The sequence below is a fragment of the Papio anubis genome, chromosome 16 (assembly GCF_008728515.1).
Source record: "Papio anubis isolate 15944 chromosome 16, Panubis1.0, whole genome shotgun sequence".
Classification (NCBI taxonomy): domain Eukaryota; kingdom Metazoa; phylum Chordata; class Mammalia; order Primates; family Cercopithecidae; genus Papio; species Papio anubis.
Window position 1 is genome coordinate 73,418,351 of NC_044991.1, and position 25,389 is coordinate 73,443,739.

At 50.8% G+C, this 25,389-nt stretch overlaps 1 protein-coding gene across 1 annotated transcript in view; it reads right to left on the bottom strand.

The window, feature by feature from the left end:
* CDH22 (cadherin 22) overlaps positions 1-25,389 on the bottom strand; it is a 134,944-nt gene that overhangs the window by 61,153 nt on the left and 48,402 nt on the right. Inside the window, 2 exon segments of the mRNA XM_021920987.2 lie at positions 5,551-5,845; positions 16,184-16,840. Of these exon segments, the coding sequence (XP_021776679.2) occupies positions 5,551-5,845; positions 16,184-16,441 (553 nt within the window). The 5' untranslated portion in view covers positions 16,442-16,840.

Consider the following 25,389-nt stretch of genomic DNA (forward strand, 5'->3'; position numbering starts at 1 on the left):
GAGTGTCTAGTCCAGTTCTTGTCTATTAAAACTTACTCCCTGTTGACACATTCAGCCTCAAGCTGTAAATTCCCTCTCTCTGTTGACTTCCAAAGTTGTATCTTTAGCCTCCTCTCTCTCCTGACATCCAGACTCATAGATCCAACTGTCACCTTGACATCTGAACTTGGACGTCCAATAGACACCTCAATCTTAACTTACCCAAGAATGAATTCTTAATTTATTCTGCAAACTTGCTCTTCCTGGAGCAGTCCCCATCTCAGCCACAGTAGCTCCATCCATTCAGTTGCTCAGGCTCAAAACTTCAGCATCATCCTTGTCTCCTCTGCCTCTTACTCCCCACATCCAATCCCTCACAAACCCTGTTGGCTCTACCTTCAATGTACATCCAGAATTCCATCTCGTCTCACCATCCACACTGGTCCAAGTCACTATCACCTCTTGCTGCACTATTGCAATTGCTTCCTCATTGGCCTCCCTACTTCCAACCTTGCCTCCTACGGTCTGTTTTCAACATGGCAGCCAACAAGTCATTCTTTTAAAATATAAGCTGGATTCAATTACTCCTCTGTTCTCCGTCTCACTCAGAGTACAACCAAAAACCTTTCAATGGCTACCAAGTCCTGCGTGATCCATTGTCTGAGGTATTCAGACTCCAGATATTCTCCCACTTACTTCTCCTCAGCCACAGACCTCCCTGCTATTCCTCAAATAAAATGACAAACATGCTACGCCTCAGGACCCTTGCACTTGTGGTTCTCTCTGCCTGGAACATTCTTCTTGTAGCTTAGGGGTTGTCCAAGTATGGTCTCCACACCAGCAGCATTAGGGAGTTTGTTAGAAATGCAGACATTTCTAACAGTCCAGACCTCCTGAGCCAGAAAGGCTGGGGGAACAAGGGCAGCAATTTGTGTTTTAACAAACCCTCCAGGTAATGTGGATGCACAAAAAAGTTTGAAAACCACTTTTTGACCGAGCTCCTTGGTTCCCTTCCTTCAGATCTTTATTCAGAAATGTCCTCTTTCAGAAAGAGAGGCCTTCCCTGACCCCTCTGTCTAAAATAGCACTCCCCCAAATTGCTCCTAACTCCTTTACTCCTTTATTCTGCATAGCACTCACACCATCAGGCATATTAATATTCATTATATATGTGTGCATATATATATAGGTGGGGGGGAGAGAGAGAGAGAGAGTCTCGCACTGTCACTCAGGCTGGAGTGCAGTGGCATGATCTCTGCTCTAGGTAACCTCTGCCTCCCTGGCTCAAGCAATTCTCCTGCCTCAGCCTCCCAAGTAGCTGGGACTACAGGTGTATGCCACCATGCCTGGCTAATTTTTTTTAATATTTTAGTAGAGATGGGGTTTCACCATGTTGCCCAACTGGTCTTGAACTCCTGAGATCAGGCAATTCGCCCACCTTGGCCTCCCAAAGTGCGAGGATTACAGGCGTGGGCCACTGCACCTGGCCTATTTTATATTTTTAATTATTTATTTGCATATTACACATTTGCTTATCTCTGTCCTGATTCTCTCCTGCTATAGTATGTAGGTTTCCTAAGAATCCCCAGTGCCTGGAACAGTGCCTGGCACATAGCAGGCGCTCAATAAACATCTGATGCTTGAATGAACCCTCTCTATGCTCAGAAGGGAACTTGGGGTCCAGAGGGGGCAGGAAGTCGACCAAGGTCATGCAGGGAGTCAGGCATCCTGACTATCAACTCAGGACCCACTTGGCTACATGAGGCTTAACATGACTAGTGTGCCCCTGCTCAGAAGCGTGGCTCATTGGAGGCCCCCGGCACACTTCCCTTCCCTTTTAAGCTGTGAGTGGTTTAATTTGCAAGCGCTGCTGCCTTTCATGTCCCAAGCTGCGTCCCTGCTCCCTCTGATCTCTGAAGCTGCCCGGACCCTGGTACTGCTTGTTGGCCCCGCCCTCCGCAGCCGGATCAGGAGGTTCAGTAATTGTGACTGATTTTCAAAGCTGCCTGGAGTCTCTGCAAGCACCCTGGTGTCAGATTTGCTTCCCCTTCAAATAGTCGCTCAAATGAAATAAACTAATTTAATTTCTGCTTCTCCCTTCCCCCTCCTGAGTTCCCAGCTGGTCCAAATTGAGTCCCCCTCCCTCTCGACCTTTTTTCTGAGTGGACTGTGAGAGTCAGTGGGCTGGGAGAGGAAGTCAAGACAGGGCTGGTTCTCCATAGGCTGGTGCTCATAAACTGGGGGCTGCCTCTGCCTCCTACTCTCTGCGTGACCTTGGATGAGTCCTTGCCCTTCTCTTGATCTCAGTTTCCCCACCTGTGAAACAAGGACCCTTGCCATTCCAACAACCTGGCAGCCATGCCCAGCAACTTGCTCTGTCACTGACTTGCTATGTGACTGTAGATACTTTCTTCTCTCTGAGCCTCAGTGTTCCCATCTGTTCAATGGGAATGCTACCATCAGTCCTACCACCTCTCAGAGTCGCAGTGAGAGTGAAGTGGTCATGGAGGAGCCACCATGGTGGAGATGAGGCTGCTCTTCCCCCGGCACCTCCCCATCCTCAGCCCTTCTCCACAGTGCAGCAGAGGGAATTTTCTAAAATGCAAGTCTTCCCACGTCACTCCCTCGCTCAAGCCTTTCCCAGGCTACCTGCTTTCCTCTAGTCCTTCAGATGGGGCTCCTGCTTCCTTCTCTAGCATCTGCTCGCCCCACCTTTCTGGTTTTTTTAATGCAGAAATGTGCAGGTCAGTTTTAGGTGAAGGGGGACAGGGCTGTGAGTTTAAGTCAGTAGGTGGGGGCTGCTGGACCTAGAAAGTCAGGGACTTGCTGCATGACCTTGGACATGTCACTGCCTCTCTGAGGCCCAATTTCCCCATTTGCAAAATTAATTGCTAAGTTCTTGCCAGGCTCTGAAATTCCATATGTCTTTGCCATTGATAATATCCAAATTTATCTCTCCAGCCCAGACCCTCTCCGAACCTGGATATTCAACTGTCTTGTTCAAGATCTCCACTCGGCAGCCTAATACGTTTTTCTAACTTAACATACTTCACACCAAACTCCTAATTTCCTCTCATCCCCCAAATCTATCTCAGTAAAGAGAAATCCATCTATTTAATTGCTCAGGTTACAATCCTAAGAGTCATCCTTGAGTTTTCTTTCTCTCACACTCCGTATCCAATCCATTAGCAATTTCCATTATCCAATCCATTATGCTTTCAGAATATATCCAGAAGGAGACCTCTTTTCAACACCTCCACTGGTACCATCTTGTTCCAAGCCACCATCACTTCCTGTTCACAGGCCACCTGCTTCTGCTCTTGCCCTTTTTTCTTTCCATCTATTCTTCATGGAACAGCCGTGGGGTCCTGATCATGTCATTCTTCTGAGCAAGACCTCCCACTGACATCTCAGTTTGCTCAGCATAAAAGGCAATGCCCTGGCTATGGTCTACATGGCTGCATGATCTGGTCATCTTGTTTTTTCTTGGCAGAATTCAACCCCAGGACCTTTGCATGTGACATTCCCTCTGCCTGGAATGCTCTTCCCCCAGGGCCACACTCTCACTTCCTCCAGGTCTTCAGAGAAGCCTTACTGGACCAATGATCTAGTTGTTCACTTGCTTATTGTCTGTCTTCCTTAGGAAGAATGGGCCCTCCATGAGAGTAGGGAATCTTCTGCCTTTTCACTGCCATGTTCCCAGGGCCTAGCACATAGTAGGTACTCAATAAATATTTGTTCAATGAATGAATATACTCATATAGACACAACATGTCACATGCACACATAGGCCTTAAAGTGCTTCTTGGCTAGGTGTGTGTGTGCACATCTGCATATATATGTGGAACACACATGTACATCAGGCATGCATGCATGCCTGTGTGTGTACACCAGTCGGCACCCACATCCACAGCCTCATTGTTCCCTATTTCCCCCTCATCCCTTGCTCACCATTCTCTCTGGTTCACCTTCTCCTCTTCCCTTACTGGCTGCTTGCTCATTATCCCAGCAAGCTGCCAGATTTGGCTCAACCTGGGGAAGCTGGGCTGACAGCTCTCTCTCCCTAGAGCCCAAGTACTCCTGGCCTCTGACACGCAGCCATACAGCTGGGAGGTCCAGGGAGGCACAGCATCCAAACTTTGGCCACAGCGAGTCAGCAATGGAGCGTGGCTTAAGACCTAGGGCAGCAGCTTCTTGTCTAGCCTGGCTTGCAGATAACTTCGAGCAACATGGTGGGAAGGAGATGGCGGCTACTGGCTTGTGCCCCTCACCCCATGACTCCAGTTTCTACCACAGCCCCAGAAGCCCTGAGCTAAGTGAGGCCTTGATGGTCAGAAACGGTCTGGGGGTTTCATGGTCATGCAGAGTCATGCAGCTTTAGCCTCAGTGTCCTGCTCCTGTGTGCATGGCCCTTTCTGAGTATGGCTGTGTCTGATGTCTACATGGAGATGTATATTGTGTGTGTGCACTTCACTTTCTATGGGCATAATCATGTGTGCAGTGCTCCTGTGTGTGTGCAGTCATACCCAGGTAAGTGCAACTGAATCTGTGTCTGGGGGCTCAGCCATCTCTGTATGAGGCTCTGTCCCTAGCTGGCTGGGTTTTTGGTGAGCTGTGGCTTTCTCTGAGCTATAGACAGAGCTGCCTGTCTCATTCATCTGCCTGTGCCCATGCCTGTCTACAGCTGCACACCAGGGGAGCTGGACCCTAGGATGCTCATGTCTGCTTGTGGCTTTTGCCTCTGTCTCTGTACATGGCTGAGTCTGTGCAGAAGCGCTATCTGCATAAGGGCCCGTTTCCTGCCTAGGGTTGTGCGTGGCTATGTCAGGGTGTGCAGTCGTGGGTCTGAGTGTATGGTTGGGCCCTGTTTCAGCTGTGTCCCAATCTAGCTGTTCCCAGTGGTGTGTGTGCCTGAAGATGGGAGTATGTCCGTGTGGAGGTTGTTGTCAAGGGCTGTGCTGTATCTGTTCATGTGCAGCTGAACTTTTGTGAAGGGCTCTGTCAAGGCGTCCAGGCATGCCTGTGTGTGTGACTCTGTCCAGCTGTGCCCGTGTGTGTGATTCTGTCCAGCTGTGCCCGTGTGTGTGATTCTGTCCAGCTGTGCCTGTGTGTGTGATTCTGTCCAGCTGTGCCTGTGTGTGTGACTCTGTCCAGCTGTGCCTGTGTTGGGGACTGGATCTATGAATGGGGTTGTATACCACTGTAGTGGTGAGTTGTATGCGGGGCTGGGCTTGTGCATGCGGCATGTCCAGATCTGTGGCTGTGCCTACATATGTGACTGGGTGTGGCTGTATGAGCATGTCTGAGGGCATCACTGTGTCCACATGCAGATCCACATTCATGGGGGAGCTGTGTCCATGGAAGTGGCTGAGGTCATGTGTGTGGTTTTGTCCAGGACTATGCTTGACCCCAGGGGGCACTTGAGCTCACATCTGTACCCTGTATCCTGGGTCAGCAGGCTCTGTCTTTCCTGTCCCTCCCAGAGGATCAGCTACTCCCCTTCCCAGCAGGCTCCACTCCCCTTGGGGATCACCTTGATCCCACCCCCTATTCCCAGGGCCCACAGCCCACCTGTGGGCGAGAGTTCGGCCACGCTGCCAATATAGGGGCCGTGCAGGAAGCGGGGCTCACTGTCATTGATGTCCTGCACCTTGATGATGAACTCCGACTCGGGCTCCAGTAGGCGGTTGGTGGCGCGATCCCGAGCCTGGGCCCGCAGTGTGTAGAAGGTTTTCTGCTCGCGGTCCAGGCGCTCCATGGCATGAATGTCGCCTGTCAGCTCGTCGATCAGGAAAATGGTCCCAGCACCCTCGCCTGAGATGGTGTACTTGATGGCCCCGTCACCCTCGTCAGAGTCGGAGTGGATCTGGGGAGGCAGAGAGGAAGGCAAGGTGGAGGCTGAGGAGGAAGCTCCTCTTGGCTTCACCGTCCCATGCCATTGGCTGCCTATTCCTAAGCCCATTTCTTCTCCAACACATACACATCTTTAGTGAGGACACTGAGGCCCAGCAACCACGCTCACTTACATCCCGGGCCTGGAGCGTTTCCTCAGTCCTCTGGGGCCCTCCCTGTCCCTGGACTCTACTTTCCCCTCTGCATTCAGAGCTATCAGCCTTGGAAGCAGATCTGAACGTGGCCTCCCTGCTTACGACCCTCCAGTGGCTTCCCATTGCCTTCACATAGAAGTCCAGCACCACTTCCACACCTCTCTCCCCTTTAGCACGCGCAGCCCTGAGGATCCTGCCTTGAGTCCTGTCCTTGTTTCTCTGCCCTTGGAAAGTCTACTCATCTTGCAAAGTGCAACAAAAATGCCACCTCTTTCAGAAAACTTTTCTGGATCCTCAGTCTCTCCCCACCTCCGGGATCTCTCAGTACATCAAGCCATCGTGATCATGTTCAGCCTTGTAGGATGGCTGTAGCCAACACTTCTCAAACTCTACTATGCATGCAGTTCACCTGGGGATCTTGTTAAAATGCAGATTCTGACTCAGTAGGTCTGGGGCCAGGCCTCAGACTTTGCATTTCTAACAAACTTCCAGGCTGCTGGTCCATGAGCTCACTGTGAATTACAGGTCCACCGCTCCCTAGACTCTGCACCACAGGAGGTTGGGGTGGCATCTTCCTCATCTTGGTATATGGAGAACCAGGCTCAAGACACGGCACATGGCAGGGAGTGAAGGGAGAGAGGAGGAAGGGATGTCAATTGAAAGAGCACCTTCTATGTGCTAGGCACTGGCTAAGCAATTTATGTACTTTTCTAGTTCAAGATGCTTTTTAAAAAAACCTGCTAGAGTAGGTTTTGCTATCTTTATTTTACAGATTTTTTTCCCCATTTCCTAATGAAGATTGGAGAAGTGGAATGGGTCCTTCAAGGTCAGGCCACTGGAAGAGCTGGTCTGACTCCACACTGGGCTTTCCTATTCCATCTAAAGCCTCCAGAGAGGAGCCCAGGGGAGGGGAGAGACAGTGCAACCTGGCCCAGCCTTGGCTCTGACATCTCCTCCCTGTGCGTCCTCACCCATCACTTTGCCTCTCTGGCTCTCAGTTGCTTCATCTGTAACATGGGAATCATATTAGCATCTTCCTCCCAGAGGTACTGAGGGGTTTGCTGAGTTGAGAATCCACACAAGGCCCTTAGCAGGTGTTACCAGGTGACATTTACAATATTTAACAGCCAGCATGGTGGGTGCACTGCCCAGGCAGTGGTACTGCAGCAGGATCCCTGCTGGGCCAGGCAGGAACCCTTTGGTTGCTGGATCACAGAGAGGCCCAAGGGGCTGAGAGAGTTGGGGCGAGGGAGAGGAGAGGGACTGTTTACTACAAGTATGGAGGTTTTTCATGGTTTTAACAACCAGTACAACTATACCAGTTTGTACTAGCTGAAAATCAGCCCTGTCTGAGACATAATGAGTGCCCAATAAATGGTAGCCATCGTTATTATTATATTATTACTAAATGTTAGCTATATATAACCAGGATTTAATCTAGGCACTATTAGGCTCCAGATTCCAGGCTGTTTCCACTGCCCTGAGATCTCTTGGGTGAGGAACCAGCAAGAAGTCTGTTTTCTTGCAATCAGAAACACCTAAGTCCTTATCTTCCAATGCCCAAATCTCCCAGGCAGCTTCGTGCAGAGGAAAATCCATTCCGATGAAGCTAATGGCTTTGGGCAGGTCCCTGCTCCTCTCTAAGCTTCCATGGAGATGGAGTGTGAATGAGAGAACCCCTAAAGTTCCTTTCAGGCTGGGGTGCTGTGGACCCCAGCCCACTCAGCAGGAGAACAGGTGCCCATGAAGTCATCACGAAGGGGGACAAAAGCCCATCCCCTGCCACGCAGGAGGAGCTGGGGTATAAATTCTGCTGGTAGAACTTTGTGTCTGAAAGGTGGATTATAGAAGTGCCATTTGGAAGATTGAATGGCCCATAAACATTTTCATATTTCATTAGCCGATTAATGGGCATCTCTCTCTTTTTGGCGAGTCTGCTGATTCTCAGCAGAAATTGCGGGGACTAAATGGAGGCGTCTGGTGGAACCTTTCCGGGTCCCCGTCCTGTTATAGATTGCCCCAATTAATGCCCGTCCTGGGCTCCACTGAGAAGCCTTCTTCCTGTCCAGTTACTGTTAATAGATTTCTCATAAGTGGCTGGATTGTAAAAACCTCATAACTCAGTTTAATGCCCCCAATAAAATTATTTCAGGACATCGGCCCTGAATCATTGGCAGTGCTGAGGATGAGGAGACCTGTCTCTCCTGTTTGCTGTTTATACATTTTTTCTACCATTGCCCCAGGGGAGATGGGGTGAGAGGGGGTGATTCTGTTCCCTTTTGGGGTGGCTCTATCTGCTTCCCAGTCTGATCTGTTGTCAGCTTATTTAATCAGCAAACACTTCTGAGCAGTGTGATAGAATAGACGCCATTCGAAGAGATGCTTAACAGCTATAATCTTATTAGTCTTCATCATTGCCCTGTGAAACATTATCATTCCCATTTCTCAGGTTAGAAAACTGAGGCACAGAGAGGGGAAGTCATGTGCTGTGTCACGTGGCTAACTGCGGGAAGCACGCTCCTGACTCTACTACTCACTAATGTTGGGACCATGGGTTTGTCAGTTTTACCTCTCTGAGCCCCTGTGTTTCCACCTGAGAAATCAGACCGAGCCCTACTTGGCACAGGTGTGGGGAGGATTAGATGAGAGCATGTTTACATTGACCTAAGCACTCTGCTAATGGTTGTTTCCTTCCCTTTCCATCTCCTGGCTCTCCATCATGTCTCTGCAGCCCTTGATGTTTTAACTCAGATCCCAGGCAGGGCTCACTTATGAGTGAGGAATGGAGAGGAGGGAGTAGAGCCTATGGTGATGTCATCTTCTGTGGAATATGATGCAGAGCTCACCCTGGGGCCTACTGGCTGCTCTCTGGGGACCGCAGAGTCAGACAGGGGCAATCGGCCTGGGCAGGAGCTAAGATCTGGGAGTTACGAATTCAGGCCCAGCTGGGGCTGCCTGCCCTGCCTGCCTGGGTCCCAGCTCCAGAGTGAAGGGAGAATGCCTGTGGCTCTGCCCTAAGAAGATATTTCTCAGGACTCTCAGCTGTGAGTGGAGGATGGAAGACGGTGCTCTCATTTATTGAGCACCCACTATGTGTCACACATGTGTTGCAGGCCATCTGCAGAAATTGAGCTTGACTTTGTGGGGTTTGCAAACGTATCCCTATTTTCCAGGTGAAGAGACTGAGGTGGCCCCAGGTCTGTTTGACTCCAAAGTCCAGTTTGGTTTCTCTGCAGTCTCTGGGAATCTGGCTAGTCTGCTTACAATGCCTGTGGCAGAGGATGAGGGAGAAAAGGGGAAGGAGTGGGCTACCAGGTGGCCACTGGGCTGCACAGCTTGGACAGTGGCCTTGACACCAGTCTTTTGCCCTGTGCCCTGCAGGCCACAGTCATCGGTGGCCTCTTCTCTCTAAGCCTCCATTTTACCATTTGGAAAAGAACCTCAAGCCACACATCAGGAAAGATTACGTGCTTTGGAGTCAGAATCAGCTCTGTACCAGCTTCAGCTTTGCCAGCAACCTGTGCATGCGCCTGGGCAAGTGGCTACCCTTCTCTGAGCCTCAGTTTTCTCATCTGTAAATGGGGCTGATACTGCTTCACCATATATATTCTGAAGATTCATAAGATAATATATGGAAGCTCCTTGCACTTAGTAGGTGCTCAATGTAAATTAGTTCCCTCTCCTTTTCCTGTGCTGGTCTCAGGAGGGGTTGAGGGGTCACCTAGTTTATCCCCTATCTCCTGATACAAGAACCACACAGACTCAAATCCTGACCCACTGGAGATCTAGGGGCCATGATCCAATCAATGCCTTCTTGTCTTTCAAATTCAGCTTGTTTCCTCCTCCAGGCAGCCCTCTCAGATGCCCTCTCATTTGGTTGAAGAGACCTCACCTGCTCCGTTCCTGCCCCGTACACAAACCCCTCCACTCCACACCCTCCTGTAACTTCTAGTGTTGCACATCTGTGTCCCCAGCTGTCATGGGCCTCAAGGTATGGACTAAGTTAGGTTTGTCTATGTCAGAACTCTCTGTGCCTGGCACGCACTAGGTACCCTGACAATACCTGCAGAGAAAATACAGGGGGTGGCAAAGTTGAATGTGTGTGTGTGTGTGTGTGTGCACGTGAGTGTGAGTTTGCAAGCTCCTTGAGGGTCAAGCATCTGGCTGTTTATTCCAACTCCCCAGCACCCAGCACGGGGCACAGCACCAAACATATTGAATACATGAATAATAAAGTATACAACTGTCATCAGACTCCCCTAGTTGTCTTCTGGGATTTCTGGAGAATTCAGCCACTCTTAAATCCCAGGTACACATGGACAATCGCTGGGAACTTAAAACACTCCAGGCACAGTTCTAGACCCTTTACTGCTATCTCACTGATGTCTCATCTTGTGCATCAGAACTTACTCTCTCCCCATTGAGTAGGTGGGCAAACTGAGGCCCAGAGAGGGTCTAAACCCCACCTAAAGTCACACAGGTAATGAGAGACGGCTCCAAAGCCTGACACCACATTCAGAGTTCTTTCTACCACATCAAGTGTGGCCAGCCTTGGAGGAGAAATCCCCCTCAAGCCCCATCCCTTGATCATAAACAACACGAAAAACACAAGAGTGATGGTTTCTCATCCCAGGGGGCTGAAAAATGGGATTTATGAAGCCATTAATTACTTCCTCCTAATTAAATCAAAATTAAATGCGAGCAGAGGTACGTTTTCCTTATTAAAGACAATTAAACGGACAGTGCGGCTACGCAAATAAAATAAGTCCAGGATTTAAACGGAAAGCAAATCAAATAAAAAGCCTCCCCGGAATGAGGGGTCTGTTCACAACCGTGCTACTCGTAAACCAGGAGTTCATCAATTTTCTTTAAATATTAGCAACTTAATTAAATCTGCTCTCCTCCCCACTTTAATCCTGCCGTATATCTAAAATAGATCTCACCGCCTACAGGAGTTGGTCATAAGTGCTGACCCCATAATTCTATCTTTTTTTAAAAAAATTAAAAATCCTACAAAATCCACATCCAGCTGACAGAAGCCTCGGGGGAAATTACCGTTCGGAAAAGGGATTAGTCAGAGTACCCAGATTTTATGGAAATGCTGGGAGGTTGCTTTGAGGGTGGGTGTCGTGAGAAGGTCGGGGAGAGGTGGGCCAGGGTTGCCAATGGGGGCAGGGCCCCAGAAGGAGCTGTTCGTGTGGAGCCTGGGTGACAACCGCGGGGCCCAGCAGTTCCTGTGGGTGCTGACAGAAGCCTGGCGGCGAGTGATGGAGGAGGTGGTTGTAAAATAGGTTACCGTCGGGCGCCTGGGGTTCACTCTGCGGATGGTGCTGTTGCTAAGCTACCTTTAGAATTCGACAAGGACGGATGCTCCGAGCGGCTCCCTGGGGTGGGGGAAACCAGGAAGCAGTGAATTAACTGAAACCGTGGTGAAGTCCTTTCTTCCTGAAGAGTGAGAGAGCGTGGTATGAGAGTGTGTGTTTGCATTCACGTGTGTGCCCACACAAGCACTCGTACATACGAGGGACTCAGCTGGAAAGGGGACAGGTGGCTTTTAAAAGCCCAAGCTCGTATTCCTAGGGTGGGGAGGGGTGGGCTAATGACAAACTTCCCCCCATTTAGTGGTAAGAAGCTATAATGTGCCGGGCGCGGTGGCTCAAGCCTGTAATCCCAGCACTTTGGGAGGCCGAGACGGGCGGATCACAAGGTCAGGAGATCGAGACCATCCTGGCTAACACGGTGAAACCCCGTCTCTACTAAAAAAAATACAAAAAACTAGCCGGGCGAGGTGGCGGGCGCCTGTGGTCCCAGCTGCTTGGGAGGCTGAGGCAGGAGAATGGCGGGAACCCGGGAGGCGGAGCTTGCAGTGAGCTGAGATCCGGCCACTGCACTCCAGCCTGGGCGACAGAGCCAGACTCAGTCTCAAAAAAAAAAAAAAAAAAAAAAAAAAAAAAAGAAGCTATAATGTTAAGTTGCCAAAAATACTTTTTGTGATTTGGGGTGGGAGTTTGTAGTTAGATGGTACACTCAAGATGGTGGAACTCTCAATAATAGTGAGACTTACAAGGTGAGACTTAACAATAATAAAAGTGAATACTTACTGAGCACGTGCCAGGACCCAGCAAGTATTCTAGGTTCTTGATAAGTACTAACTCATTGACTCTCCAAGGCCAGCCTTTGAGCTGGGTCCTAGTAATAGCCTCACTTAACAGATAAGGAAACTGAGGCACGGAGAGGGTGAATACAGTCAGCCCTCTGTATCCACGGGTTCCACATCAGTGAATGCAACCGACCAAGGATCAAAAACATTCAGAAACAAAATTGGGTCTGTACTGAATATGTACAGATGTTTTTCTTGTCCTTCTTTAACAATATAGTATAACAACTATTTGCATAGTATTTACACTGTATTAGGTATTATCAATACTCTAGAGATGATTTAAAGTATATGGGAGGATGTGCATAGGTGATGTGCAAATGCTCTGCTATTCTATATTGGGTTTTGGTATTCACGGGAGGTCCTGGAACCAATCCCCCATTGAGAGATACCGAGGGACAACTGTAAAGTGCCCAAAGTCAGGAAGATCACAAGCAGCCGAGCTGGGAATTGAGCCCAGGCAGTACAGCTCCAGGTGGCCCTTTAACCACACACAATGCCACCTCTCATAAGAAAGTGCACATAGGGTCAACATTTGCAAAGAGATGAAACCTCTTCCTCCCTGGCTGGAGTGCTTTTCTGGAGATGGCCTTGAGAGTAAGACAGCAGGGCAGGGGCTCTGGGTGAAGGTGATAGAGGAGGAGGGTGACAAGTCCCAACAGCAGTGGCAATTGTGGAGAGAGGTTGCTGGGGGAAACAGAAAGGGCCCTGGGCCCAGCACAGTGCTTGACTCCTAGCAGCTGCTTAATATGAAGCTCTTGAAGTGAGCATGGAGGTTGTGTTAGGAGACCTCGCTTCTTGGGTTGGTTCTGCAGCTATGTTGCTGTGTAGCCTTGGCATGATCTTCTCTGCCTCTGGGCCTCAGTTTCCCCTCCTTCTAATGAAGGGAGCTACAGGGCCCTCCCCTGCTTATAGACTGTGGTTCCATGAGATGGGGGGGTGGGGTCAGTTCATGCTGTTGAGGTGATAAAGGCTAGGTAGGGGCAGATGAAAGCGGGAGTCAGAAGCTGGTTTTCTCATCTTTTCAGGATGTGGGTGGCTGGGGAGGCTTTTGCAGAGCCCCAGCTGCTGGGCGGCCAGCAGGGCTGAAGTGCCTCAGATGACCACCTCCTCTGATATTTAGGCAGATGCATCAGTCCTTTCCTGTGTCCCTGGGGTTTTCCTGGACCAAAGGCCTTTTCCCAGGTCTGAGAGTCTCAGAGGGGTCTGGAAAATCAGGCTGGGATTGGCCTCTTCTCTTTCTCTGTTGGGGGCTTAAAAGCTTCAGCTCAGGGGGCCGGGCGCGGTGGCTCACGCCTGTACTCCCAGCACTTTGTGAGGCCGAGGCAGATGGATCACTTGAGGTCAGGAGTTCAAGGCCAGACTGGCCAACATGGTGAAGCCTCATCTCTACTAAAAATACAAACGTTAGCTGGGCATGGTGTAATCCCAGCTACTTGGGAAGCTGAGGCAGGAGAATCGCTTGAACCCGGCCGTGGAGGTTGCTGTGAACTGAGATCGTGTCACTGCACTCCAGCCTGGGCAACAGAGCAAGTTTCTGTCTCAAAAACAAAAACAAAAATGAAACCACCACCGCCACCACCAGCAACAAACACTTTGACTCACACAGATTCAAGTCCTGGCCATGCCACTCACCCATGACTATGACTTTGCCCTCTGTTACTTCGGTTTCTTTACCTACCGAAGGGAATGATGATTTCCACCTTGCAGTTTAAGGGTTAAGTACTTTATATGGGAATAATAAAAAACAGCAACAACAAACAAGCCGCAGGCTGAACACTTTATGTGCTCTGTTTTCTTCTTTAATCTTCAGCAACCTTAGGAAGCCGGCTCTCTGAGCCCCTATTTTTACAGATGAAGAGACTGAGTGTTGGGGCGGCAAAGGAACTTGTTCAAGGTCACACAGTGAAGGGGTTGGCAGAACCAGGCCTCAAACTCAGGTTTGTCTGCCTCCAAAGCCTTCATTCTTAGCGATTTCACCTTTGGCTACTACCTATCATATAGCAGCCTTGGTCACTCCATCCCCAGCCCTCACCCCATTCTACCAGCGCCACCATCTCCCACACCTGACTGGGAGTCAGGAGTCCTAAGCTTTGCCACTAGGTTGCTGGATGATCTTGAGCAAGGCCTCGAACCTATCTGAGCTCTGTCTGTCAAATCCTTGCTCAGCTTAATTCGTGGGAATCATTCATTCATTCATTCATTCAGCCACATGTATGGAGGGGAAAATAGCTTTGGGGGATCCTGATCTCTGAGCCTCAGAACTGCCTCCCAGTTCCCAGACTCATTTAAGCACACAGGAAGTTCTGGAGTCGTCTCTGCCCACCCACATTGCTGACCAAGACTTCCTGGAAAGCTAATTGGCCTTAACAAAAGCCAGATACTGTCCCGGGCCACCACTCTACTTTCATGCCCTACAATCACCCTCCACTTCAACACCTCAACTACTGACAAGGCTCTGAGCAAACCAGCTATTTTCAGGCCTCCAAATCTTTGCATAGGTTACGTCCTCTTTCCCACCAGCCTGATGAACTCCTACACCTACGTCAAAACCCAGTTCAGGTGTTTTCTCTTCCATGAAGAGACATGACAAAATATACTATTTAATGATTGCCTACTCAGTGCCCAGTGCTGACTCGTGAAGCTTTTTATGCACCAGGGTGCCTCTGCCACTCTGGGGATCCCTAAACTGGCAGAGGCTGAATCTCACTCGCCTTTTCTTTTTTTTTTTTTTTTTTTTGAGACGGAGTCTTGCTCTGTTGCCCAGGCTGGAGTGCAGTGGCGCAATCTCGGCTCACTGCAAGCTCCGCCTCCCGGGTTCACGCCATTCTCCTGCCTCAGCCTCCCGAGTAGCTGGGACTACAGGCGCCCGCCGCTGCGCCCGGCTAATTTTTTCTATTTTTAGTAGAGATGGGGTTTCACCATGGTCTCGATCTCCTGACCTTGTGATCCACCCGCCTCGGCCTCCCAAAGTGCTGGGATTACAGGCGTGAGCCACCGCGCCCGGCCCTCACTCGCCTTTTCTCCCCAGCATCACACCCGGGCCCCACAAGGGGCTCAGGAATCGAATGGATGAATAAAAGTCCTTCTCAGCTTCTTATACTTCTGTGGCACAGATCTTCAGCCAGATTTACCAGCATTTACTCAGAGAGTTTGAGAAAGTAGTTTCATTCATTCATTCATTTATTCACTTAATAAACCGTTTGCAAGCAATGTCTGTGCTAGGCACTGGGGATTTCATGGCCAGTAAAACAAACATGGTCTAATAGGAAAGACACACATTAATTGCACAATCAAACAAACACATGCATAATTAAAGTGTTATGAAGGAAAGATGCTGGGACCTCAAGGGGGATGTGACAGCAGATCTGTCCTAGTCTGGTGTGGGCAGGAAGGGTTTCTCTGAGAAAGTGGCCTTGGAGCTGTAGTGTGAGTGTAAGGTCATCCGTGAAGGAGCAGGAAAGAGCAGTTCAGCGGGAGAAACAACTTAGGCAAAGGGGCAGTGGCAGGAGTGTGCATGGGGCATTGACTGACTTTCAGAACAGCAACAGAAGGGCAGTGAGGCTGAAACTCAGAGAGTGTGGCAGGAGATGAGGCTGGAGGAGGAGCCAGATCTTTGTAATCAATGGATAGATGGATAGAATTTAGGCTAGACCCCAAGTGCATAGGGAGCCGCTGAAGAATTTTAAGCAGAGTGGCTAGAGTATGTAGAGTAGAGAGGACCGGATTTGCAAACTCGTTCCTAAATCCCGCATGCATCTAGCTACAGGATGGGCTGGGATTGCCTGCTGGGCTCTCTCTAAGATGAGGGGGAGGAGAGGAGGCCGTGAGGCAGAGTGGGAGTGGGGCTCTGGACTCCCTTACCAGTCTTTGGCCAGGGAGCAGAAGGAGGCACATGAAACGTGGATTTAAAAGGAAAGGTGAACTAGGGTTTCTTGTATCTACCAGTGGGTGTCCTCAGGGTCCTGGGATCTGGAGTTGGAGTGGGGCCCCACTTTACCTTGCCCACGTACAGGGGCTCCGTGCCCGTGTACTCCTCCACCACGAAGAACTGGTTCCACACCCAGCCGCGTTTGACGCGGCCGGCTCCCAGCGCGCCGTCCTGCCGAGCTCCGGGCGCCGACGGCGCGGGCGTGCCCGCTGCCCACAGGCGCCCCAGCAGCGTCGGCGGCGGCGGCAGCAGCAGCAGCAACAGCAGTAGCGCGGGGGACAGCGCGGCTCCCGCCCGGAGCCCCCTACCTTCGGGCCTCGGCCTCATGCTTGGCCTGCGCGGGGCCGGGGCCCAGGAGCATGGACGGGAGGCACCAGGGCGCCGCTGCTCCGTCGCACAACGATGCGGCGCCGTGTCACATGGTGGCCTCAGCGCGGCCGCCGGGATGTCGCCCCCGACGGGGCACCCGGACAGGCCCGCGGCCCTGAACGCCGCCCAGCCTCGGGGGTGCCCGGCTGGAGGGGGAGGGGGCGCGGCCGCATCCGGGGCATGGACAGCCCCCGGGGTCCCCGCCCGCGCCCCCCTCGCCGCGTCGCGTGCGGATCACCAGGCAGCGCCTGGACAGCTCCAGAGTCGGGGAAGCGCCATGGTTCCTGCGCAGAGAGGATGCGGGTTGAGGCCGGCAGATCCTGCCAGGATTAGGGGCCTTCCCCTTCCATCAGGAGCCTGCAAGAGAAACAAGAAAACATCAGATGGGGCTTCTGTGTAGGGGCGTGGGCAAGTTGAGTCTATCTTTCCTCTTGTAGGTACCAACTAAACACCTTCTGTATGCTGGTACTGTGCAGGGTGGGACAGGCACCATAGCGACTCACAGTGGTCCCCTCTTCTTGGAGCCCATAGTCTAGTAGGCGCCCTCTCCCGCACACCGCAGCCTCTCCTTTCACCTGGCATCAGACGCCCCTGCTCTCCCAACCTCCTGCGCCTTTCTCACAGCCCCTCCCCAGCTCAGCCTTCATGCCCACACAAGCAGAGACCCTAGTAGGTGGCGCCCTTGACCTGGCTGACGATGTCTCCAGCCCTACTCAGCCCCCAGAAATCCCCCAACCCAGGTGCTTCTAGATGACATCTTCAAGAGCCCCCAAGACCCAGGCCTCCTCGGTGCACAGAAGTCCAGCACCCAGCCCACTACCCAATACGCCTGCCTTCCTATCCATCGCGACACAGACAGGCCATTCCATCTGAAACAAGCACCAAAGGAAGGCCCTCTGATATGCTCCTACCCCCACACCAGCTTCTAGGGATAGAGCACCTGAGTCCCAGAGGGCCTGGCTTGGAGACACCCCCAGTGACTCCAGGCAGGGTCACAACCCCTCTGAGGTTGCCTCTGGTGCCTCCACATGACCCCAGAAAACATTTCTTTCCCACAGTCCAAGAGACACCTTTCCTCCCCACTCCTGGGCCAGCCTGCCGTCCCCAGATCCATCCATCTCTCCTCCCCTCTCTCCATCAGATCCTGCTTTCAGCAGGAAAGGATCTGAGGGACTAACGCCTACTCAAGCCATAATGATGAATAATGGCTTAATGTGGGTGTTTACAGGGGACAGCGATGCTGCTTAATGGAGGAATTTCAGGGACAGAGAGGAGTGCATGGAGGTGAGGGGCTCAATCCTCACTTGTTCTTCCCCTGAGTCCAGTTCAGCTCAGTGCAACAGCTCAGTTCCACCAAGCTTCAACTTTGTGCCAGGTTAGGCTGGTTGCCAGGGGCAAGGTAAATAAGCTCACAGTTTAGTGGGGTGGAAGGTGAAACCCTTCTTAAAACAACCTAAATGCCAGGTGGCATGTGATCAGGGCTATAAAAGTGTCTGTGTGTGGACAACCTGAGACCTGTGGGGCTCAGGGAAGGGACTGAGCTTGGGTGTTTGGAAAAGGAAGGTAGGCGGGAGACAATCAGGGCTACTTCTTGGAGGAGGTGGCATCTGAGCAGATGGGAAGAAAAGGTGGGCATTTCAGGCAGGAGAGCGTGCATGATGGCTGAGTGGTCTGGCCAGTATGGGGAGTTAGATTGTGAACAGGGGTGTGTGTTTGGGCAGATGGTGTGTAGCAGGGTCAGGGTCGGGGGCTGACCTGGCCCTAGCCAGATCTTCCTGAGAACAAAGGAAGTGGCCTGACTCTAGTGAGGAAGAAATGCAGACCACCTTCTTTAACCCAGCATCACAGTGGGCAATGCCATCCCTTCGACTCATGGGAATTACAACTCTGAAAGTTGTCTTATGCCTATTTTGCAGATGCCTAATTCCCCAGTGCTTTTTTCTAGCATCTGCGCCAGAAAATCTTTATGGAAGGAGTTTCAGGGTGGGGAGTCATCGCTGGAAAGTGAGGGTGATAGTGAGGGGGTTAAACTGTAGTTCTGGGCTGTGACAATGGGAAAACGTCCACACTCCATAGGTAGGAATGGAGGGAGGGGTCTGGAACATGCTGTTCCCTCTTTCCCTATAGGCCCAGCCTGAACTCATGGGGTCAGGAGGACCCATGATCCTGCTGTGAACATACCCTGCCTAGGTGTAGAATGACTTCTATGGACCTGGGCACCAGGCTCCCCAACCCTGACAGCTCTGCTCTGCAAGCCCTGCTCTGTGCTGCCGCCTCCAGGGATCTGGCTTTGATTCCCCGCATTACGACCTGGGCTGGTCGTAACGAGGCTGAAGTTGTGGGTGAGGAGGAGGTGCCGCTCCAAAGTCTTCATTTCCTGGAGCGTAAGGTTTCCCTGCGTGCACCATGGGAACTCTTCCCCCAACTCCAACAAGCAGCTCCAGGGCCCATCACAGCCCTGTAGGGATGCAGAGGAGGGGAGAGGCTGAAGGGAGAGAGAATTTGGAGGGAGGCTGCTGCCACTTCTGGAGAGGGCTGTGGAGGTCGATGGAGCGGCATGTCAAGGGGAGATGTGCCAGTGTTTGCAGGCACCCAGCTGTTGCTCTCCTTCCCTCCTTTCCTTTATTTCTTTGTTTCTAACACCTTTTACAAGGATGGGAGGCTCTGAGATTCATTCAGTCACCAAACATGAGGGTCTGCTACAAGCAGGGAGACAGAACATCGTTTTATCTTTTCACTCATTCATTTATCTAACATACGTTAACAATCGCTTTCTGTTTAAGACAGCAAGATGCAATCAGTTATTCAGCGATCTATCAACAAAGAGATGCTTTTCTTCTGGTTATTCCTTCACGCTTTCCACATATATTTACCAGCACTTCTCTAATGCCAGTCCCTGTACTGGGCACTGGGGACATAGCAATAAAAAAATGAAGTACTGGCCGAGAGTGGTGGCTTGAGCCTGTAATCCCAGCATGTTGGGAGGCTGAGGCGGGTGGATCACTTTAGGTCAGGAGTTCGAGACCAGCCAGGTCAGCATGGTGAAACCCCATCTCTACTAAAAATACAAAAATTAGCCAGGCATGGTGGTGGGCATCTGTAATCCCAGCTACTCGGGAGGCTCAGACAGGAAATTCGCTTGAACCTGGGAGGTGGAGGTTGTAGTGAGCCAAGACCGCGCCACTGCCCTCCAGCTTGGGCGACAAAGTGAAACTCCATCTCAAAAAAAAAAAAAGTCCTAGCCTTTGTGGAACCGACCTTCTGGTGGGGGACACAGATAATAGAGGAATTAATCTACAGTATAATTTCAGGGAGTGGTAAACATTGAGAAGAAAAGTAAAGAAGGAGGAAGTGGAGAGAGAATGATGGAAGGAATGGAGTGAGTGCGTTGTTAAAGATACGATATCAGGAGGGAGGGCCTCTCAGAGGAGGTGGCATTGGGCCAAGTCTGGAAGGATAAGAAGGAGCTGTGCACAAAATCGTTCCACACAGAGGGAACAGCCTGTGCAAAGGTCCAGAGGGTGGAATGAGCTGAGATGGCATTTGCAGCTAAAGTGCAGGACGCATCTGGACATGTGGAGTTTGGGGTGTTGGGGAGGAGAAGGCACTCTTGGTAGAAGGGCTGTCCAAGGCAAAGGCCTGGAGTCAGATCCCCACTTTATATATTTTAAAAATTTTATTTATTTATTTTTGAGACGGAATTTCTTTCTGTCACCCAGGCTGGAGTGCAGTGGCGTGATTTCGGCTCACTGCAAACTCTGCCTCCCCGGCTCAAGCAATTCTCCTGCCTCAGCCTCCCAAGTAGCTGGGATTACAGGTGCATGCCACCACACCTGGCTAATTTTTTAATTTTTAGTAGAGATGGGGTTTCACAGGCTGTTCTTGAACTCCTGACCTCAGGTGATCCACCCACCTGGGCCTCTGAAAGTGCTGGGATTACAGGTGTGAGCCACCGTGCCTGGCCAAGATCCCCACTTTAGAGAGGGGGAAAGTACAGCCCAGGAGGACTCTATCAAGCCTACTTTGTCAACAAAGCGGTGCCTCGAACCTGGCACTTGGACTCCCCAGGCATAAGGCATCTCCAGGGAATGGGAAAAAATGCACCTCTAGGTGACTGCAACCCAGTGTTGGAGTCACCACTGGCAGGGCAAGCCTGCCCCAACTCGTGAGGGCACAGTCTGCACTATTGTTTGAGGGTGGAGCCCTGGCCCTCCCATCCTCACCTCTCCCTCCTGCTCCTGGCCCTTCATACCTCAGCCTACAGGTCCTCCCTCAGGCATCTTGGCTAGGTGCCCTGGCAGCCTGCCAACTCTTCACTGCTCTGCACAGCCCTGCTAGGGCTGCCACAGACATGTCGGCCTCCTCCCTCCCTTCCTCCCTTCCTCCTTTTCTTGCTCCAGCTGCTTTTCCTGAATGGATGGTGACTACAGGACCCCGTCCTGGCATTCAAAATCGGTCCAGGGAGGCAGCTGTGGAGTCCTGCAGCCGCATTCAGCCCTCCTGGGAACCCCTCCCATGAGACCTGGGGCATGTTGGTGGCCTTCCCTGGTCCTCAGGTCTCAGCCTACTGCACAGAGCTGTTTAATCCCAAATGAAATGAAAAACTGAGCCCAGGCCTGGCTCAATTAATTTTGGCTCTGCCCTGTCCACACTTCAGCCTCACCTCCTATAATCTGTCCGTCTGCCCAAGGGTCTACATATATGCCTATGGCTTCTATGTGCATGCGAACATGTGTCTGCAGTCACTTATGTGACTGAGTGTGCATGAGGATTTGATGTACATTCCTTCATTTCACAAATATTTATGAGTTTCCACTCTGTGTTGTTCTAGGCACAGCAAAAAGAAACAGGTACAGTCCTTGCCAGGTGGGGACACGGACAATAAACAAATAACGTGTCAGACAATGGCAAGTGCAGTGGAGAAAGCAAAGCAGAGTAAGGGGCAGGGAGTTCTGGGGATGGTGGGATTTGCTGTTTATCCATCTATCATCATTATTACAAATGATCATTTATGCAGGGTAGCCAGGGAAGGCCTTGTCATTAAGATGAGATTTAAACAGAGATCTGAAGTGAGGGACAGAGGGGTTGTGCACAAAACTGGGAGAAGAGGGTTTCAAGCTGAGGCAACAGCAAGTGCAAAGACCCTGAGGTCAGCAGCACGTGTCTAGTGGGAAGGAGGAACATGAGGGGGTCCCGTGTTGCTGAAGTGGAGTGAGTGCAGGGGAAGCAGCAGCCGATGAGGTCAGAGAGGGTGGAGGTGTAGTCAGAGCCTACAGGCTCTCTTGGGTTTTTACTGTGAGTGAGATGAGACCCCTAAGAGGGTTTGGGCAGAGGAGTGACATGATCTGACTTATGTTTTAAAAGATCATTCCGGGCTGGGTGCAGTGGTTCATGCCTGTAATCTTAGCACTTTGGGAGGCTGAGACAGGAAGATTCCTTGAGGCCAGGGGTTCAAGAGCAGCCTGGGCAACATACCAAGATCCTGTCTCTACAAAAAACTATTAAAAATATTAGCCAGGAAAGGTGGCATGTGCCTGTAGTCTCAGCTACTTGGGAGACTGAGGCAGAAGTATTGCTTGAGCCCAGGAGTTCAAGGCTGCCATGAGCTGTGATCACACCACTAACACTCCAGCCTGGGCGACAGAGTGAGACCCTGTCTCTAAAAAAAAAAAAGAAAAAAAAAAAAAAAGTCCAGGCACGGTGGCTCATACCTGTAATCTTAGCACTTTGGGAGGCTGAGGCAGCTGGATCATTTGAGCCCAGAAGTTTGAGACCAGCCTGGACAACATGGCAAAACCCTGTCTCTAAAAAAAAAAAAAAAAAAAAAAAAATTAGCTGGGTGTGCTGGCATGTGCCTGTAGTCCCAGCTACTCAAGAGTCTGAGGTGGAAGGATCACCTGAGCCTGGGGAAGTCAAGGCTGCAATGAGACATGATCACGCCAGCCTGGGTGACAGTGAGGCCTTGTCTCAAGAAAAAAAGAAAAAAAATCATGCTGGCTGGCTATTGCGTTAAGATAGGCAGATGCTGGGGTTGGGAGGGGCCTATGGGAATATTTCAATAATCCGGCAGAGGACTAGTCAGGGGCTTTGATCAAGGGGGAGCAGTGGAGATGCTGGGCCACAGAATATGTTGATGGGTCAGAAATGGGGTTCATGGGAAGACAGCAACTGAGTGTGACCATGCCCTCAGCCTGGGCAGAGGCAATGATGGTGTTTCCTTTCATTCAGAGTTGAAGACGGCAGGAAGAGCAGATTTGGGGGTGGTCAGGAACTGACCTTGATGTGTTACAATCAGTTTTTGGACAGGTTACACCCCAAATCTCTGTTAGGCATAAAGCAGAGATGCAGAGCAGGCTTCTGTGCCTATGGCCAGGAGTTCAGGGGTGAGGTCCTGCTGCAGGTAGCAATTTGGGAATTTGAGTGGCATGTAAAGTTGAGACTGGGTGAGAGCACCAGGGAGTGACTGTTGATGGAGAAGAGATCTGGGGACCAAATGCTGGGGGACCACAGCTATAGTGATCCAGGAGATGAGGAGGAAACAGCAAGAGACTGACAGAGAGAAGGGGAGGGAAAGGGAGACATTCTGGGAGCCAACAGAAGAAAGTGCTATAGGGAGAGAGTGGTGAACTGTGCCGAATGCTGCCATTGCAGGGTGAGCATCTGTCCAACTGTGCCTGGGACAACTCCACGGCATAACTGTTAACAATGTCCCCCAGTTTGGATGATAAATCATGTGATCCTACTGACAGGTCAGATGTAGACTTTGACTTAACCATTGGAGTTAGTGGGGCGGAGGTCATTAGTGACCTTGCTGGCAGCGATCTAGTGGAGTGGTAGGTGCACACGCTTGACTGGAGCAGGTTCAAGAGAACCGGGAGGAGGGAAGGTGGGGACATGTGTGGGTGGGTGACGGCCCCTCTTGGGATTTGTGAAGGTTCATTTGCCTGCCCCCGCCCCCCAACCTCATCCCAGTAGAGATGGCTCAAGACAGAGGCTCAGGACACAAATCAGCATACACATAATGCAACCAGGGCAGCTTCAGCTGTGTGGGGAGGGCCAGAAGAGCCCCCTTCTCCCTGCATCCCCTCCTGTACTCTTCCCATCTCTCCTGCCACAGGGCCCAGCCAGACAGGTGAGTCTCTGCCCTTGCCCAGGCTCCCGTGACTCGGCAGATCCTCGCTGCTCCTGCCTTGGGCTGGGTTCCTCTAGCGGGTATGGGAAGAGGAGAGCAGCCCCAACCCTGGGTGTGCTCCCTGTCTCCCAGCTCCCCAACAGCCTCGGGGAGAGTCCCACAGCTCCAGTCTCTGGCAGTCACCGAGTACCTGCTGTGCTCTGGGTCCTGTCGAGGCCCTGTCACTCTGGGGGACACACAGAGGAGGCAGGCACAATACGAGAAATATTAACAACTTGAGGCAGCATAGACATCAACCACCCTGACTGCAGGGTCCCAGGGGCCAAGGAGAGGGCAGGTCCAGGAGATCCCTGTGGTAGGGGCTAGAATGACAGGGTCAGGTGGTCTTCAGGGGGTTTGGGACAGCGTCTATTTACCAATAGTGATGAAGCATTTCCATACACATTACAGCCACACTACGTGTACTTGACTCTTCTTAGCCCTGGAAATAGGCCAGATGTGATCCCTGCTCTCAAGGCAGTCACAGCCTACGGTAGAGACGTCCATTCCTTAATTCATTCATTCCACAAACTCTTACAGAACATTCCGTAGTGAGACAGACAGACCGTTAGGTACTCTTGGGATGATGGAAACCTAGAGGCATAATTCTCCCAAAGAGCTCACCATCTAGAGGGTGGCAACAGCCATTCAGCATTTACAGTATACCTCACGTGTACCATTTTCTCATTTATCCTTTCAATGAACACTTACTGAACTACAGGGTACCAGATTCTGTGCTGGGTCCTTGGCAAGTTTCACAAAGGAGCCTTAACAGGTTTGTGGCCAAGTTACCAGATTCCAATGAGAGAAATCCCTGGCAGTTGCTCATTTATCAGGGAACTAAAATCTAGTGAAGACCTACTATGTGCCACATCACGTGTAAGTGCTCTGCAAATTAAATGCACGTGCTCAAAGATGAGCAGGAGAGACCAATATTGTTTTAAACCCAAACAAAAAATCCCACAACAAAAAATAAAACCAGGAAAATGGAAAGTATAGAAAACTCATGCACAGATGTGAAGGCTCAGAGGAAGAGCTCCTATCTCCTTGGGCAACCATGGAGGGCTGCCTGGATGAGGGGGGCATTGGAGCTGATCCTTGAAAGGTGAAGAGGATTTGGACACAGGGAGATGAAGTAGGAAATTACCAGAAGAATGAGCATGAGCAGAGGAAACCTAGGACATGAATGGGATACAGTGAATAGTGTAGTCTGGCTGGGTTTTATGGTGTATAAAAAGAGTAATGATTGGTACCAAAGTTATCAAAAGAAAAAAGAACAAAAATGAAATGAGAAAAAAAGAGTTATGGGAAATACAAAAGACATGGCTGGCTGCAAACAGCCAATTCATCCCTCATCCTTCTTTCTTGTTTCAATTTCATTTCAATATTTGCCCTCAGCTCGGCCATGTGCTCAGTCCCTCCTCTGTTAATAGTGACTAGTCTAAACCAATAGGACCCAGACCCCTCTCCCCACCAGCAATTGATTTAGAAAGTATTATGTGACACAATTCTGGTCAGTGAAATATAAAAGTATATCTTCTGTGGGCTTCTGGGAAATTTTTATTATTCTTAAAAAAGAGATGCCTTAAGGAGGACCTTTTTGTTTTCTGCATGTGGAAATAGGTGATGGCTGGTGCAATAGCAGCCACTTTTGGATGATGCAGGGAACCACACCAAGAGGCCAAAGAGGCCTACTAAGAAAATACAGAACAATCTGTGTCCTTGAAGATGTTTT